The following is a 15799-nucleotide window of genomic DNA, read 5'->3' as shown; positions in this document are numbered from 1 at the left end:
CACTCCAAAGAAGACGTCAAGGTTTGTAGGTTAATTGGCAAATGTAAAAATTGTCCCTAGTGTGTGTAGGGTAGTGTTAATATGTGGGGATAGCTGGTTGGTGCGGACACGGTGGGCCGAAGGGCCTATCCGCGCTGAATTACTAAAGTAAACTAAACATTTCAGAATGGAAGTATTGTGAGTGTGCAGCCAACAGTAATGAGCAAACACAGGGATTATTTGATACCTACTGCCATTGGAGAGGGCCCAGAAGAGGTTTACGAGAATGATCCCAGGGATATAAGAAAATAACTGCAGATGCTGGTACAAATCGATTTATTCACAAAATACTGCAGTAAATCAGCAGGTCGGGCAGCATCTCGGGAGAGAAGGAATGGGTGACGTTTCGGGTCGAGACCCTTCTTCAGACTGAAGAAGGGTCTCGACCCGAAACGTCACCCATTCCTTCTCTCCCGAGATGCTGCCCGACCTGCTGAGTTACTCCAGCATTTTGTGAATAAAATGATCCCAGGGATGATTGAGTTAACATACGATGAGCGTTTGACGTTACTGGGCCTGTACTCGCTGGTGTTTAGAAGGATGAGGGGGAACCTCATCCCTGCAAGAATATGTTGGCCAACAGGAGATAGTCGCCCAAGAACTAAAATATCACACCCTGGACTGCGTAAATTGATGCCAAAATCTGGCAACTATTGCACATGGACTCAGTGGGCTGTTTCCATGCAAGAGGCTCTTTATTGGGGATTGTCTTTATGTATGGTAATAATCAAACTGGTCTATATGTAAAAATATATATTTCACTGTATCTTTGGTACACGTGACACTAAATTGCAAGATGTTAGCATGATAACACACGATAATAGATAATAGCACGATAACACAGAATTTACCAGAAAAAAATCTGAGTGTGGAATTAAGTGCAGTGGAATAAAATTAATGGGTATAAGAATGCCCCCAGATTGGTAGGACATTTACAGGTCACTTGGATCCTGTCTCCTGATTCTATGAATATATACTATTGGCTGCACGGTGGCGCACTGGTCGAGTTGCTGACTTACAGTGCTAGCGACACGGGTTCGATCCTAGTTACGGGCGCTGTCTGTACGGAGTTTGTACGTTCTCCCCGTGATCACGTGGGTTTTCTCCGAGAAATTTGGTTTCCTCTCAAACTCCAAAGACGTTACTGGTTTGTAGGCTGATTGGCTTGGTATAAATATAAAAATTGTCCCTTGTTTACGATAGTGTTAATGTGCGGGGATCGCTGGTTGGTGCGGACTCGGTGGGCCGAAGGGCCTATTTCCGTGCTGTAAACCAAACTATGCATAACTAAACATAGAACAGTGCAGCCCAGGAACAGGCCCTTCGGCCCACAACCACTATGCCGAACATAACACCAAGATAAACTAATCTCATATGCCTGCACTTGATCCATATCCGTCGATTCCCTACGTATCCATGTGCTTGTCTAAAGTGGCTGTGTGGAATACCTCTTTTCACTTTTTGTCATGAGATATCATCCATGCAAGCAATTAATAACATATACTTTTAAACATATGATAAATACAAAGATTAAAAACACCGCCATCCAATACATAGGTCTGTTATCACTTCTCATATTTATTTACCAATGTTGAAATCACAAAGTAAGAAATAACTATCCATTAAATAAGACATGGAATAATTGCTACTGAACATGGAAGTGACTAGAGTTGAAATTCCTGTATGTTACAGGTCCAGAACATGCTTAACCTTTCAAAATGAACCTACAATAATCAAATTTAATATACACTGCATGAATAAATAGTTATTCAATTAATATTTTAATCATAAAGTGCCTTTTTGGTTTCTTCAATGACATACTGTAGGGTGGGAGCAAAGTCTATAATCTTGCAACATGCTCAGTTTCGAGTATTATTTCATAGTGCTTTTTATGTAAAACCGTAATAATAAAACGATAATCGCTTATGTAAAGAATAAATAATTTAAATTACAAGACCGCACTTGTAGGCAAAAAGATCTTAAAAATGAAATCTTACATACAGTTAGAGTCATATTTTCCAACATAAGCAAATTAGTGAATGACATTCAGAAGCATGTTAATATACAACATATATTAAAACGAATATTGCGACATCACTCAGACAACAAGAGGTGATCTTATTTCTATTGGAATTGTTGATATTTGGCCTGCCACATCTCTTCATATCAGGGAGTTGTTCTTTTAATCATTGGGTATGAGGAAAGTAGTTCACAGCCCAAGTGTCCCGTATCTCGGTTCAAGAAATTAGTTTACAGTCAGCTACATATTCTCAATGTAAATGCAACGTCGCAGCTGTTGTGAGAGGTGGCACCCAAAAATAAAATGAGTGGTCCTCCATCACATTTCCAGGTGAACGGAATCGTAAATTGTGGCCACCAATTGTGGATTTAGTAGAACTCCTTCACTGCTTCGGGGCTGCCGCCTCACAGCGCCAGGGACCCGAGCTTGATTCCGACTGCGGGTGCTGTCTGTACGGAGTTTGTACGTTCTCCCCGTGACCGCCTGGGTTTTCCCCAGGTGCTCCGGTTTCTTCCCACACTCCAAAGACTTACGAGGTTGCAGGTTAATTGCCTCGGAAAAAAAAAATTGTGAGCTGTCCCTCGTGTGTAGGGTAGTGTCCGTGTACGGGGTGGATCGCTGGTCCGGGCCCGGACTCGGTGGGCCGAAGGGCCTGTTTTCTGCACCCTATCTCTAAAGTCTAAAGCTTCACATGCGGATAGTGGTTTAGTTATTGTTGGGTCACTGTCACCATCCCCCACCACAGTTCGTTGTGACACCAACGTGAAAGGTGATTGTGAAGACTGACTTCAACAAAACACAAATGACCGATGGAGAAATGGCCAGCATTATTCAGGATGGTTTAGCCACTCCGCTGCCACTGATTAACACTCACCGCATGCTGTGTATTTTATATACAGTCTACCTTCATTATTACAGACCTCCTTATAATGGGTCAACGACAGCATCTCTGGAGAGAAGGAATGGGTGACGTTTCGGTCGAGACCCCTTCTTCAGACTGGTTAAGGGTAAGGGAAAACGAGAGACATAGGCGATGATGTAGAGAGATAAAGAACAATGAATGAAAGATGTGCAAAGAAGTAACGATGACAAAGGAAACAGGCCATTATTAGCTGTTTGTTGGGTGAAAACGAGAAGCTGGTGCGACTTTGGTGGGGGAGAGATAGAGAGAGAGGGAATGCAGGGGCTACCTGAAGTGAGAGCAATCAATATTCATTACCACTGGGCTGTAAGCTGCCCAAGCGAAATATGAGATGCTGTTCCTCCGCTTTGCGTTTAGCCTCACTCTGACAACGGAGGAGACCGAGGACAGAAAGGTCAGTGTGAGAACGGGAAGGAGAATTAAAGTGTTTAGCAAACGGGAGATCAGGTAAGTTCAGGCGGACTGAGCCGGTGGGTGTTCAACGAAACGATCGCCCAGTCTACGTTTGGTCTCGCCGATGTATAAGAGTCCACATCTGGAGCAACGGATGCAGTAGATGAGGTTGGAGGAGGTGCAAGTGAACCTCTGCCTAACCTGAAAGGACTGTCGGGGTCCCTGGACAGAGTCGAGAGGATTTGAGTATAGGAACAGGGAGGTTCTGCTGCAGTTGTACAGGGCATTGGTGAGACCAACACCTGGAGTATTGCGTACAGTTTTGGTTTGAGTTGAATGGCAGTGCAGGCTCCGAAAGGCCGAATGGCCTACTCCTGCACCCCTATTTTCTATGTTTCTATGAGAGAGGAGATATGGGGACAGGTATCATAATGACTAATGAGCTTTTGGTTATTAGCGGACCGAGGCGCCTGTTGGTGGTGGTGATTTGTGGGCAGCGCGTAACGTAGTATTGGGTAATGGAGAGGCGGTGGCGGGCCGAGAACCAGCAGCATGAAGGCAGCGTGAGTACTAGTGCCCGTCCCTGGATCCCCCGCCCCTTGTGTATTCCCCCTGGTTCTACCCCCTTCCCAGCGCCACGCTTCATCCTTCCCTCCCTGCCTTGGGTTAAACCAATTAATATTTGCCCCCCTTATTCTGTTATAGCGGACAATCAGCAATAACAGACACAATTCACCTCCCCCCTCCCCCTCCCCCCCTCGCCTGGAGTCCATTATAATGAGGGTTATCTGTATATTAAATTGCAAAGGTTGAATATTACAGAATTATCAATGCTTTAAAGCCGGCTTATTCATTTTTCGAAGACATAAACATAGAAATTGGTTTGAGTATATTTTCATGCTCAGGAACAATATATCACAAGGAGGACTCCAACTTTGTATGACTTTGTCAATTAAAAATATAACGTGCAGGTGCAGTGGTTGCTTTGATCGTGGGGTGGGGGGCCATTATTTTCATGCATCCTGGTGTAACTCGAACAGTGAGTGCAGACTCTTACATGAACAAAGCCATTTTCACTGAGCGTTGTAGATAATGACCAGCGGAGAAGCTGGGACGGATCTTCAGTTTTTGAACATGTCCGTGGGAGGCTGAAAGTTGGGGTGCCTCCTTGGTCAACCAGCTCATGAGAAGACATCCAGGGAAATTGACTTGTCAACGGTTCGATGGTTGTTTATTACCACATGTACAGACGACGGCACAGTGAAATTCATTTTTTTGCTTACAGTTCCGTAAAGTATCGCCAATACCTTTGCACAAGCTGGAAAGGGCGCAGAGAAGATTTACGTGGATGTTGCCACGTCTCGAGGGACTGAGCTGCAAGGGGAGGTTGAGCAGGCTAGGACTCTATTCCTTGGAGCGCAGGAGGATGAGGGGAGATCTTATAGAGGTCATGAGAGGAATAGATCGGGTGGACGCACAGAGCCTCTTGCCCAGAGTAGGGGAATTGAGAATCAGAGGACATAGGTTTAAGGTGGGGGGGAGGGATAATCTAATAGGAATCTGAGGTGTAACTTTTAGCTGCTGGGGGAGTTAGTTGAGGCATGTTCTATCTCAACGTTTAAGAAACATTTAGACAGGTACATGGATAGGACAGGTTTAGAGGGATATGGGCTAAACTGTGGGACTAGTGTAGATGGGACATGTTGGTCAGTGCGGGCAAGTTACACGCTGTATGACTCTATGACTCTGACTTCAGCACAATCCCTGCACAGTGTATAGAAATAGTCCACTGAGACCACATGAAAGAGTCGCAAGGACTTGGCGCCATTTACAAAGTCCAGTCTGGTCTTCTGGAGCGGTGTCCGATCCAGACGAGCCCCAGGCTGTTGCAGGGCGTTCAGCGAACCGTCGTTCCGTTCCATTCCTCTCCTCTCCTCTCCTCTCCTCTCCTCTCCTCTCCTCTCCTCTCCTCTCCTCTCCTCTCCTCTCCTCTCCTCTCCTCTCCTCTCCTCCCTCCTCTCCCCTCTCCTCTCCTCTCCTCTCCTCTCCTCTCCTCTCCTCTCCTCTCCTCTCCTCTCCTCTCCTCTCCTCTCCTCTCCTCCCTCCTCTCCCCTCTCCTCTCCTCTCCTCTCCTCTCCTCCCTCCTCTCCCCTCTCCTCTCCTCTCCTCTCCTCCCTCCTCTCTCCTCTCCTCTCCTCTCCTCTCCTCTCCTCTCCTCTCCTCTCCTCTCCTCTCCTCTCCTCTCCTCTCCTCTCCTCTCCTCTCCTCTCCCTCTCCCTCTCCCTCTCCTCTCCTCTCCCGGCCACCTTCAGGCGTGGGAGGAAGGTCAGATCCCGGGATGCTCTTTTACCGGCCCTTGTTCTCGTGTCCACCATCGCCAGCTCTCTCCATCCTCCTTTCTGGTTCTCTGGTCCTCGGGGGGGGGGGTGGGGGGGGGGGTGGGGGGGGGGGGGGGGGCGGGCTCGGCGGCTCCCTCTGCAGACCACCGCCCGCCTGGTCCTTCCTCCTGAAGAAGTGGTCTCGACCCATTCCTTCTCTCCGGAGATGCTGCCTGACCCGCTGATTCACTGCAGCATTTTGTGTCTACCTTCCTCCTGACCATGCAGCATAGTGTCGGAACCACCACAACTGGAGTGTGTAGTCCCATCTAGCTGCTCTACCCCATCTCCATTGTAAAGTACAAACACTCTCCTATAAACCACTGTGGCATACATCTTCTGCCAGGACATCTGCACTGCTCTGGCGAGTGTGAATTGTTGCCACCTTCCACACACACACACACACACACACACCCAGAGAACCATTCTACCCGTGTGTGCAGATTGCATTAAACAGCAAAGGAACAAAGTTTCTTCACGAAAGGACACAGAGTGTATTAACCAGCATCTGCACTTCTTTGTTTCAATAGATTTCTGCTTGTTGCCTCTCTTCAAAGAGAAAGTTATTGATAATCTGGGCAAGTGGTGTATCATGAACCCGATATTTAGCGGCAATGGGGTTTTTTTCTTTCATGCCCTTTACTTTAATAACGAGGAGGACCTCTCTAATGATCACTCCTATAAGATGTGTCGTGAAGACTGACACCATGTTGTGCTGTGTGAACATAGTCACTGATTTCGAAGCACTAATTCAGATAAAGAAACACAATAGCATGTTTAGATGGTGTTGCAGGCAGCTGCCATGGAAGGCTGTTGAGAACATGAGACAATATAGCAGTCCGCTTGGTGACACGTTCCTGCACTTGACTTTGTGGTACCAATTTCAGATGCGAGATTATCACGTGAAATGCTTTGTGACTTTTGCCCTGTAACTTTCCCAAAACATGTAAACTTTCCCTCAAGTGCACGAACAAAGGAAAATATAGAGAAATTAGTGTGTAAGAAGGAACTGCAGATGCTGGTTTAAACCAAAGATAGACACAAAAAGCAGGAGTAACTCTGCGGGATAGACAGCATCACTGGAGAGAATGAATGGGTGGCGTTTAGGATCGAGAAGGGTCTTGACCTGAAACGTCACCCATTCCTTCTCTCTAGAGATGCGGCCTGACCCGCTGTTACTCGAGCTTTTTGTGTCCATAATAGATAAATTAGAATGGTTATAAGCATGTACAGTGAGATACAACTCTCTGTATTCAGTAATACAACAGGCAAAGCAACTGGGTGTTAATGGGAGAGTCTAGGACCAGAGGGTACAGCCTCAGAATAAAAGAACATACCTTTAGAAAGGAGATGAGGAGGAATTTCTTTAGTCAGAGGGTGGTGAATCTTCATTGCCACAGACGGCGGTGGAGGTTGTCATTTGGGTATTTTTAAGGAGGAAATCGACAGATTCTCGATTAGTAAAGGTGTCAAGGGTGATGTGGAGAAGGCAGGAGAATGGGGTTGAGAGGGAAAGAGAGATCAGCCACGATTGAAAGGCAGAATAGACTCAATGGGCTGAATGGCCTAATTCTGTTCCTATGATTTTATGAACTTATGAATAATGACATACATAATATGCACTGCGGTTGAAATATGAGATTAATGGGACTGTTCAAATCATGCAGTTTATGGAAGATTTTTACTTTAATAAGCAAACAAGACTCTACTATTTAAGGTGAGAAGGCAAAATTGAAAGAAGATGTGCGGGTCGTGTTTTTTTTGGTGCATAGTGGGTGCTGGGTACCTGGGACACACTACCAGGGTTGGTGATGGAGGCAGATACGATCGGGACGTTTAAGAGGCTTTTCAATAGACACATGGAAACACAGTGAAAGGAGGGAGGTGTGCAGGGTCATGTGCAAGTAGGGGAGATTGGTTTAGCTTTGTATCATGTTCGGCATGGTCATTGAAAGCCACAGGGCCTGTTTCTGTGCCTTGCTCTTCCATGTTGTGTGTTCATTTCAGATATTGCGTAGAGACGCTGCGGTGGCGAAGCAGTAGAACCACTGCCTCAGACCCGGGCTCGATCCTGACTACGGGTGCTGTCTGTACGGAGTTTGTACGCTCTCCCCGTGTCCTGCGTGGATTTACCCCGGGTGCTCCGGTTTTCTCCCACACTCCAAAGACCTCCAAAGGTTTGTAGGTTAATTGGCTTTGGTAAAAAAAAATTGCAAATTGTCCCTAGTAGTGTGTGTAGGATAGTGCTGGTGTACGGGGTGATTGCTGGTCGGCACGGACTAGGTGGGCCGAAGGGCCTGTTTCCGCGCTGTATCTCTAAACTAATCTAAATCTGTTCCAGTGCTGGGCGTTATTTAAGCCATCGTGTCTAATAACCACCGAGCTTTTATCTTCACATTGCTGGGTTCATATGATCCTATTCTGTTTTATTGATCCTAACCTGTCTGCCACGAAAGGGGTGAGAACACACAACTTTCCTCCCCCCTTCTGATCTTCACCTGATGGTGTCCTTTTCAAAGCCTTACCCTTGCAGCAGTTCTCCACAGACACTGGCAGCGGCTGTATAACAAACTTCCCCTCTGTACTCAGAGGTACGCTGGAGTCTGCTTCACACTTCGTTGCTCTGTTTGTAAATGTAGTCTCCGCTGCAATGCTCTTTGGCGGCTGAGGGCCGCTTGGTCTTCTCGTCGGATCATCTGCCTTCTGAGTTGCCACTGTGTCCGTGTCCGGAGAGGTACCGAGCCTTTCAAACTTGTGCACCTCCGCGCATGAATTGGCGTGGCAGTTTTGCGATGGCTTCGCTTTGGTAATAGTGCTTCCCCTACGCTGCTCGCCCGCAACTTGCTCCGCTCCGACCAGGCTGCCACAACTTTCAAACGTTTCTTCAGGGCCTTCGCCGTTCTTCCAATTCCTCACAACCCCATCCGGCGACTTCTTGACAGAGAGGTCCAAGGGCCCTTCGTGTTGCTTGGACGTCTTCTCCAACACCTGGCGGATGTGGAACAATTCTTTTCTAATCTTAGTTAGTTGGCCCCTCAGTTGTTTCTGGCCTGGCGTATCCTCGTCGACCACGAAGCACAATTGCTCCTCGACATCTTGGTATTCGTGGATGACTTTACAGAGGTCGTTTATCAGCACCACAGAGCCATTCTTCCCTCCGTCTGTCTGAAGGCAGTTGGATGCTTGACCCGATCTGCAGAGGTTGTTACTGACTGGGGAAGTTGCAGGCGGGGACGACTTTCTCAACTCTGGGCTGCTCCTATCATTCTCCTCTGTCGTTTCCTCCAGTTCTGCGGTGCATCGTGGAGGCATCTTTTGGGATGATGACGAAATGCCCTCGGTGCGAGGCGGCTCACTGGTGAGAAAAATGTAAAGTCAGGGTTATGCTGACGAAATGTAGTCCTTGATCTGAACAGAGATTCCACCATGGGTCCATATAACACATGAGTACAAACGGTGCTCCTATGGAACAGCTCACAGAGAATCACCACATCCCATCTCCATCTCCATCTCACACCTGGGGCAAGGCTGCCTCGCCCACAGGCTGCCTGGCCCTTCCTTCTTTGTTGTCTTACAGTATGTGTTAAATGTATGTTTTACAGTTCGTTAGCTTGTTTTATGTGGGGGGGGGGGTGTAGTGTGTGTGTGTGGGGGGGGGGGTGTAGTGTGTGGGGGGGGGGGGAGTGTAGTGTGTGTGTGTGTGGGGGGTGGGTTGGGGGGAAATCTTTTTTTTAATCTCTCACCATGATGGAAATGGGATTTTTTTCCCGTATGGTATCTCCGTCCACACTGCGGCCTAACATCGAGGAGTTGGTGGCCTCTGCTGGAGACCGACTTCGGGAGCTCCAACCGCGGGAGCCTGTGGACTTTAATATTCTGGAGCTCGCGGTCCCTGGTTCGAGACCAACTTCGGGAGCTCCAACCGCGGGAGCTTCGACCGCCCTGACGCAGGGAGCTTCGACCGTGAGTGGGCGGATGCATGGCAGATGCAGTTTAATGTGGATAAGTGTGAGGTTATCCACTTTGGTGGTAAGAATAGGAAGGCAGAGTATTATCTGAATGGAGTCAAGTTAGGGAAAGGGGATGTACAACGAGATCTTGGTGTCCTAGTGCATCAGACACTGAAAGGAAGCATGCAGGTACAGCAGGCAGCGAAGAAAGCCAATGGAATGTTGGCCTTCATAACAAGAGGAGTTGAGTATAGGAGCAAAGAGGTCCTTCTGCAGTTGTACAGGGCCCTAGTGAGACCGCACCTGGAGTACTGTGTGCAGTTTTGGTCTCCAAATTTGAGGAAAGATATTCTTGCTATTGAGGGCGTGCAGCGTAGGTTTACTAGGTTAATTCTCGGAATGGCGGGACTGTCATATGTTGAAAGACTGGAGTGGCTAGGCTTGTATACACTGGAATTTAGAAGGATGAGAGGGGATCTTATCGAAACATATAAGATTATTAAGGGGTTGGACACGTTAGAGGCAGGAAATATGTGCCCAATGTTGGGGGAGTCCAGAGTCCAGAATCAGGACACTGCTAGTGTACGCGGTGATAGTAGGCCGTCGTGGACTCGGCGGGCTGAAGGGCCTATTTCCATGCTGTATCTCTAAAGTAAAGTCTAAAGTGAACACTTTAAAAAAAATTATAGTCATAGAGTGCGGAAACAGGCCCTTCGGCCCAACTTACCCACACCGGCAAACATGTCCCACCTGCCTGCGTTTGCCCCATATCCCTCTACAGAGCTAGATAGAGCTCTTAAGGATAACAGAGTCAGGGGGTATGGGGAGAAGGCAGGAATGGGGTACTGATTGAGAATGATCAGCCATGATCACATTGAATGGCGGTGCTGGCTCGAGGGGCCGAATGGCCTCCTCCTGCACCTATTGTCTATGAACCTGCCCTATCCATGCACTTGTCCAAATGTATTTTAAACATTGCGATAGTCCCAGCCTCAACTACCTCCTCTGGCAACCCGCTCCATGCACCCATCACCCTTTGTGTGAATAAGTTACCCCTCAGGTTCCTATTAAATCTCTCCCCTCTCGCCTTAAACCTATGTCCTCTGGTTCTCGATTCCCCTACTCTGGGCAAGAGACTCTGTGATCTGTTCCTCGCATGCTGTTATACACCTCTATAAGATCACTCCACACTGTCCTGCGCTCCAAGGTTTAGAGTCCTCGCCTGCTCAACCTCTCTATCCCTGCGGCTCAGGCCCTCGCCGCCTGGCAACAACCTTTTGTGAACTCACCTGTTGCCCGGTTGCTTGGGATTTTCCGATGGGAGCGGAACGGGGAGTTGGCTTGGGGTCTCCTCTGATTCCGGGGCCGAGCGTTGCGCTTTATCCCCCCCCAGGCAAGATGATGTTTCACCTGCCCTTGGGCAAAGAGTCAAAGACGCCTCTTGGTGTTTCGCCGGGGTTGTTTCGACACACCTGTCTTCGACACACCTGGAGCGTTGGCACGTCGGCGAGTGGTGCACAGACGCCGCTCCTGGACCTTCCCCGGCGAGCGTTGGGCATTTCTGCTCAGAGAAGGGCTTGTAGGCTGGAGTGCCCTCCGCCCTGGGCACTGGAGGCTTGTTGACGTGTGGCCTCACGACGGGAACCTTGCGCAGGTAGGGTTTGTGGGGGACCTCCATCGTCCTCGACGCGAGCATGTTGGTGGGGTTGGCTGGGTCCTGTCCACTCTGGCACCCCGCCGTGTGGAGGGTCTGCTCGAATAGCAGGGGGTAGAAGAACCTCGGTGGGACCGCAGACCGACCTGGGAGATGCACAGCTTGCAAATGCCCAGAGTGGGGGTGGACCAACTTAGCCGGGGAGCCGAGGTAAGGCGCCTGGGCCACCTGGGGCCCGTTGCAACTGATGGAGGGGCTCAAGTAGGAGAAGAGGCTGTGGTTGACGGGGTAGTTGACCCCGAGCACAGAGAGGTTCAGTCCCTGAGGCTCCTGGTAGTCGCTGTACGCCGGCGGTGGGTAGCACGGCATGACACTTGCGTCGGCACACGGGGCATGGATGTCACCTGGCTGCCTCCTCTGGCCAGGTGCGACCACCCTCCTCCACTCTTCCATCAGGATCCCACCGTCTCCCACACAGCTCTTCGGGAGCTTGTTGTGTTTCAGCTTGGCCTCCAGCTTCCCCTTGCCCCTCATCACAGAGTCCTTCAGGGAAAATACATCGGTGATGATGAAATCACCCTCGGCCTTTTTGCTCAGTTTGGCCACCTTGCTTCTCGGGGGCGTCTGCAGGTCGGACTGAGATGAGCACCTGGGTCCCTGCGTTTTGTGGCAGTGGTCGGTTGCTATCTGTTCCTCACCCAAGCCTACTTTCTCCCTTTCCCTTGAGGAGCGCGTCTGTTCATCAGACCCTTCCAAAGCGTTGAGATCGGCTGCGCTCGGCTCGGCGCTGGCACTGCGGGCGGGAGGGTCCCACCTGCCTGCACCTTTGGTGGGAGGGTCACACGCAACAGAGACACCGTCCCCACTTTCCAATTCCAGCCTGCGTTTCTCAGAGCTTTGCAGCAAGCGCAGGTCAGAATTGAGAAGGGTGCTCTTCTTGTAAGGCCAGTCCGACTCTATCAGCAGCGAGAGGGAGTTCTTGCACAGGCTGTACTTCATGTGGTTGTACAGGTGCGATTTCTCCATGCAGGTGAAGGGGCATTGAAAGCATTTGTAGTTGTACGGCTTCCCCCACGGCCTGGGGATGTAGTGGGGCTTCTTTGGTTTGCGTTCCTTGTGCTTGCACACCGCACTGATCTTGCAAGTCAGCTCGTCTTTGGACATTTTTTTGCCCGTGGAGTAATGCGGAGATACCTTTGTAATGTCAAGATTGTGCTTCGGATCACCTTCAGAAAGACACTTCATTGGCGATGGAACACTTGTACCATTGACCCCTCCAAGAATACAATCCGGAACCTAAAAGATAAATAATTAGCTGCTATAAATATTTGAATGAAAACATTTAATTTAACACCAGTCTAGTAAAACAATAGCCATCATTAGAATGTCAACATTAGAACGTAAAGAATGTCAACAGGTATTTTCAATGATCATTTGTGTATTTTTGGGTATTATAGACAACAGACAATAGGTGCAGGAGGAGGCCATTCGGCCCTTCGAGCCAGCACCGCCATTCAATGTGATCATGGCTGATCATTCTCAATCGGTACCCCGTTCCTACCTTCTCCCCATACCCCCTGACTCCGATATCCTTAAGAGCTCTATCTAGCTCTCTCTTGAATGCATTCAGAGAATTGGCCTCCACTGCCTTCTGAGGCAGAGAATTCCACAGATTCACAACTCTCTGACTGAAAAAGTTTTTCCTCATCTCAGTTCTAAATGGCCTACCCCTTATTCTTAAACTGTGGCCCCTTGTTCTGGACTCCCCCAACATTGGGAATATGTTTCATGCCTCTAACATGTCCAACCCCTTAATAATCTTATACGTTTCGATAAGATCTCCTCTCATCTAAATTCTAGTGTATACAAGCCTAGTATTCAGTCAGAGGGCGGTGAATCTGTGGAATTCATTGCCACAGAAGGCTGTGGAGGCCGTCAATGGATATTTTTAAGGCAGAGATAGATATATTCTTGACTAGTACGGGTGTCAGGGGTTATGGGGAGAAGGCAGGAGAATGGGGTTGGGAGGGAGAGATAGATCAGCCATGATTGAATGGCGGAGTAGACTTGATGGGCCGAATGGCCCAATTCTGCTCCTATCACTTATGACCTTATGAACCTGCGTCTGCAGTTCTTTGCTTCTACATCATAATCGTACTTCTTCAGTGTATACTTAAAGTGAACATACAGATTTTCTTTTGGAAGTCAAGTAAAAGCCATAAGTATCATTTTGGGTGACTTACCTATGTGTTAATTTTTCTTGAGTGAAAATAGACACCGAGTCCACGCTGACCAGAGATCAGATCAGGTACAATAGACAATAGGTGCAGGAGGAGGCCATTCGGCCCTTCGAGCCAGCATTGCCATTCAATGTGATCGTGGCTGGTCATTCTCAATCAGTACCCCGTTCCTGCCTTCTCCCCATACCCCCTGACTCCGCTATCCTTAAGAGCTCTATCCAGCTCTCTCTTGAATGCATTCAGAGAATTGGCCTCCACTGCCTTCTGAGGCAGAGGTACACTAGCACTATCCTATACACTCACGGCAATTTCCAATTTTTACCGAAGCCAATTAACCTACAAACCTGGGGGGAACTGGAGTGCCCAGAGAAAACCCATGTGGCCATGGGGAGGAAACCGGAGCACCCGGAGAAAACCCACGCGGTCACGGGGAGAACGTACAAACTCCGTACAGACAGCACCCGTGGTCAAGATTGAACCCGGATCTCTGTAAGGCAGTAAGGCAGTAACTTCACCGCTGCGCCACCCAATGCCTAGAATAGTATTTACACCATATTTAGTCTTAAATTATCTAGCAAAAATATGTGTGTCAACACACTTGGCTTTTCGACACATGGATGTAAATTCATTATCCTCATTGGCCAGAGGACAAAACCGTGGAAGATGATTTCCAGAGAGAAAATGAGCCAACAGGGTGCGTTTGAGAGCTGAACGTTTGTTGCTGGTTCATTCACAAGGGGTGTTTACCGGTTGTTTTGTTCCTTCACACAATATGGCAAAGCATGTTCGGATTTCATGCTTACCTGCCTGGCACCATGCATTGTTTATGCCTGACTACAAGACAAAGTAAAAGGTGTAACAGTAGCCTCCCCCCGGCACAGCGATGCTCACGCACAACACCTGTTCTGGGAACACTCTCTCCAACGAGCCGTGTGTTAATTGCTCATCACTGTTTATTTCAGGAAGGCTTAACCGATGGCAATAATTATGGACAACATCAATTAAACAAAACGCCGGGCTAACTCATCGAGTCAGACAACATCCATTTGTGGAGATAAAGGACGGGTGACGTTCTGGGTCAGAACCCTTCTTCAGAATGAAGGAAGGTCCTGACCCGAAGAGTACAGGTTTGTAGGTTAATTATAGACAATAGACAATAGGTGCAGGAGTAGGCCATTCGGCCCTTCGAGCCAACACCGCCATTCAATGTGATCACGGCTGATCATTCTCAATCAGTACCCCATTCCTGCCTTCTCCCCATACCCCCTGACTCCGCTATCCTTAGGAGCTCTATCCAGCTCTCTCTTGAATGCATTCAGAGAATTGGCCTCCACTGCCTTCTGAGGCAGAGAATTCCACAGATTCACAACTCTCTGACTGAAAAAGTTTTTCCTCATCTCAGTTCTAAATGGCCTACCCCTTATTCTTAAACTGTGGCCCCTTGTTCTGGACTCCCCCAACATTGGGAACATGTTTCCTGCCTCTAACGTGTCCAACACTTTAATAATCTTATACGTTTCGATTAGATCTCCTCTCATCCTTCTAAATTCAATTGGCTTTGGTAAAATTGTACATTGTCCCTGGTCTGTAGGACAGTGCGAGTGTACGGGGTGATCGCTGGGTCAGCGCGTACTCGATGGGCCGAAGGGCCTGTTTTTGTGCACTATCTCTAAAGTCTAACGTCATTGCACTACCCGCATTCAAATGCATTGTAATAGGACTTGTTCACAGTTATATAATAATAGTACTTTGATTGGTTTGTTAGCTAATTTTTTTTATTTAATGAGGAATGTCCCTTTGGAATGATCTTTTGCAAACAAGCTCCAAGTAAGTTTTGGAGGTTTGTTAAAAAGTAGGGAAATGGTGGGAATCAGAAGAAAAGCTTGGTAGCTTTCCTCGTTCCCTCTCAAAGTGGAGACGCAATTTAAAAAAAAATCAAATGCCTGATATGATTGAATCGCCCAGTGCCTTGTTTTTGTATGTTATGCTATTTAATAAGAAATTAAACTAAATGAAGGATCAGGGACACATTGAAAGTTGCACAATTTCCAAAGTAACAATGTTCGGAGTTACTGGATCTGCCAGTCCCTGATCATCATTCCTTGTTGTTATTTAGTTTTAGTTTAGATTATTTAGTTTAGAGATACAGCACGGAAACAGGCCCTTCGGCCCACTGAGTCCGCGCCGACCAGCGATCCCCGCA

The 15799-nt window shown here is 48.1% G+C and overlaps 1 protein-coding gene across 1 annotated transcript; it reads right to left on the bottom strand.

Moving 5' to 3' along the window:
- Nucleotides 1-8011: 8011 nt before the first annotated feature.
- On the bottom strand, nt 8012-12521 carry prr35 (proline rich 35). The gene is made up of 2 exons (XM_078418379.1): nt 10992-12521; nt 8012-9107 (listed from the first exon to the last, which is right to left on the bottom strand). The coding sequence occupies exons 1-2, from the start codon at nt 12518-12520 to the stop codon at nt 8159-8161; spliced, it is 2478 nt and encodes an 825-aa protein (XP_078274505.1). The 5' UTR covers nt 12521; the 3' UTR covers nt 8012-8158.
- Between the last annotated feature and the right edge of the window lie 3278 nt (nt 12522-15799).

This window comes from Rhinoraja longicauda, chromosome 21 (assembly GCF_053455715.1).
Source record: "Rhinoraja longicauda isolate Sanriku21f chromosome 21, sRhiLon1.1, whole genome shotgun sequence".
Lineage (NCBI taxonomy): Eukaryota > Metazoa > Chordata > Chondrichthyes > Rajiformes > Arhynchobatidae > Rhinoraja > Rhinoraja longicauda.
This window is presented reverse-complemented; position numbering and strand designations above follow the sequence as displayed.

What these genes read in the sequence shown, in the direction of transcription:
- prr35 (XM_078418379.1), bottom strand. Translation starts at nt 12,520, where the DNA reads ATGTCCAAAGACGAGCTGACTTGCAAGATCAGTGCGGTGTGCAAGCAC. An exon ending in CCCAAGCAACCGGGCAACAG is followed by an intron (nt 9,108 to 10,991) that starts GTGAGTTCACAA and finishes TTTTCTCACCAG; the next exon opens with TGAGCCGCCTCGCACCGAGG.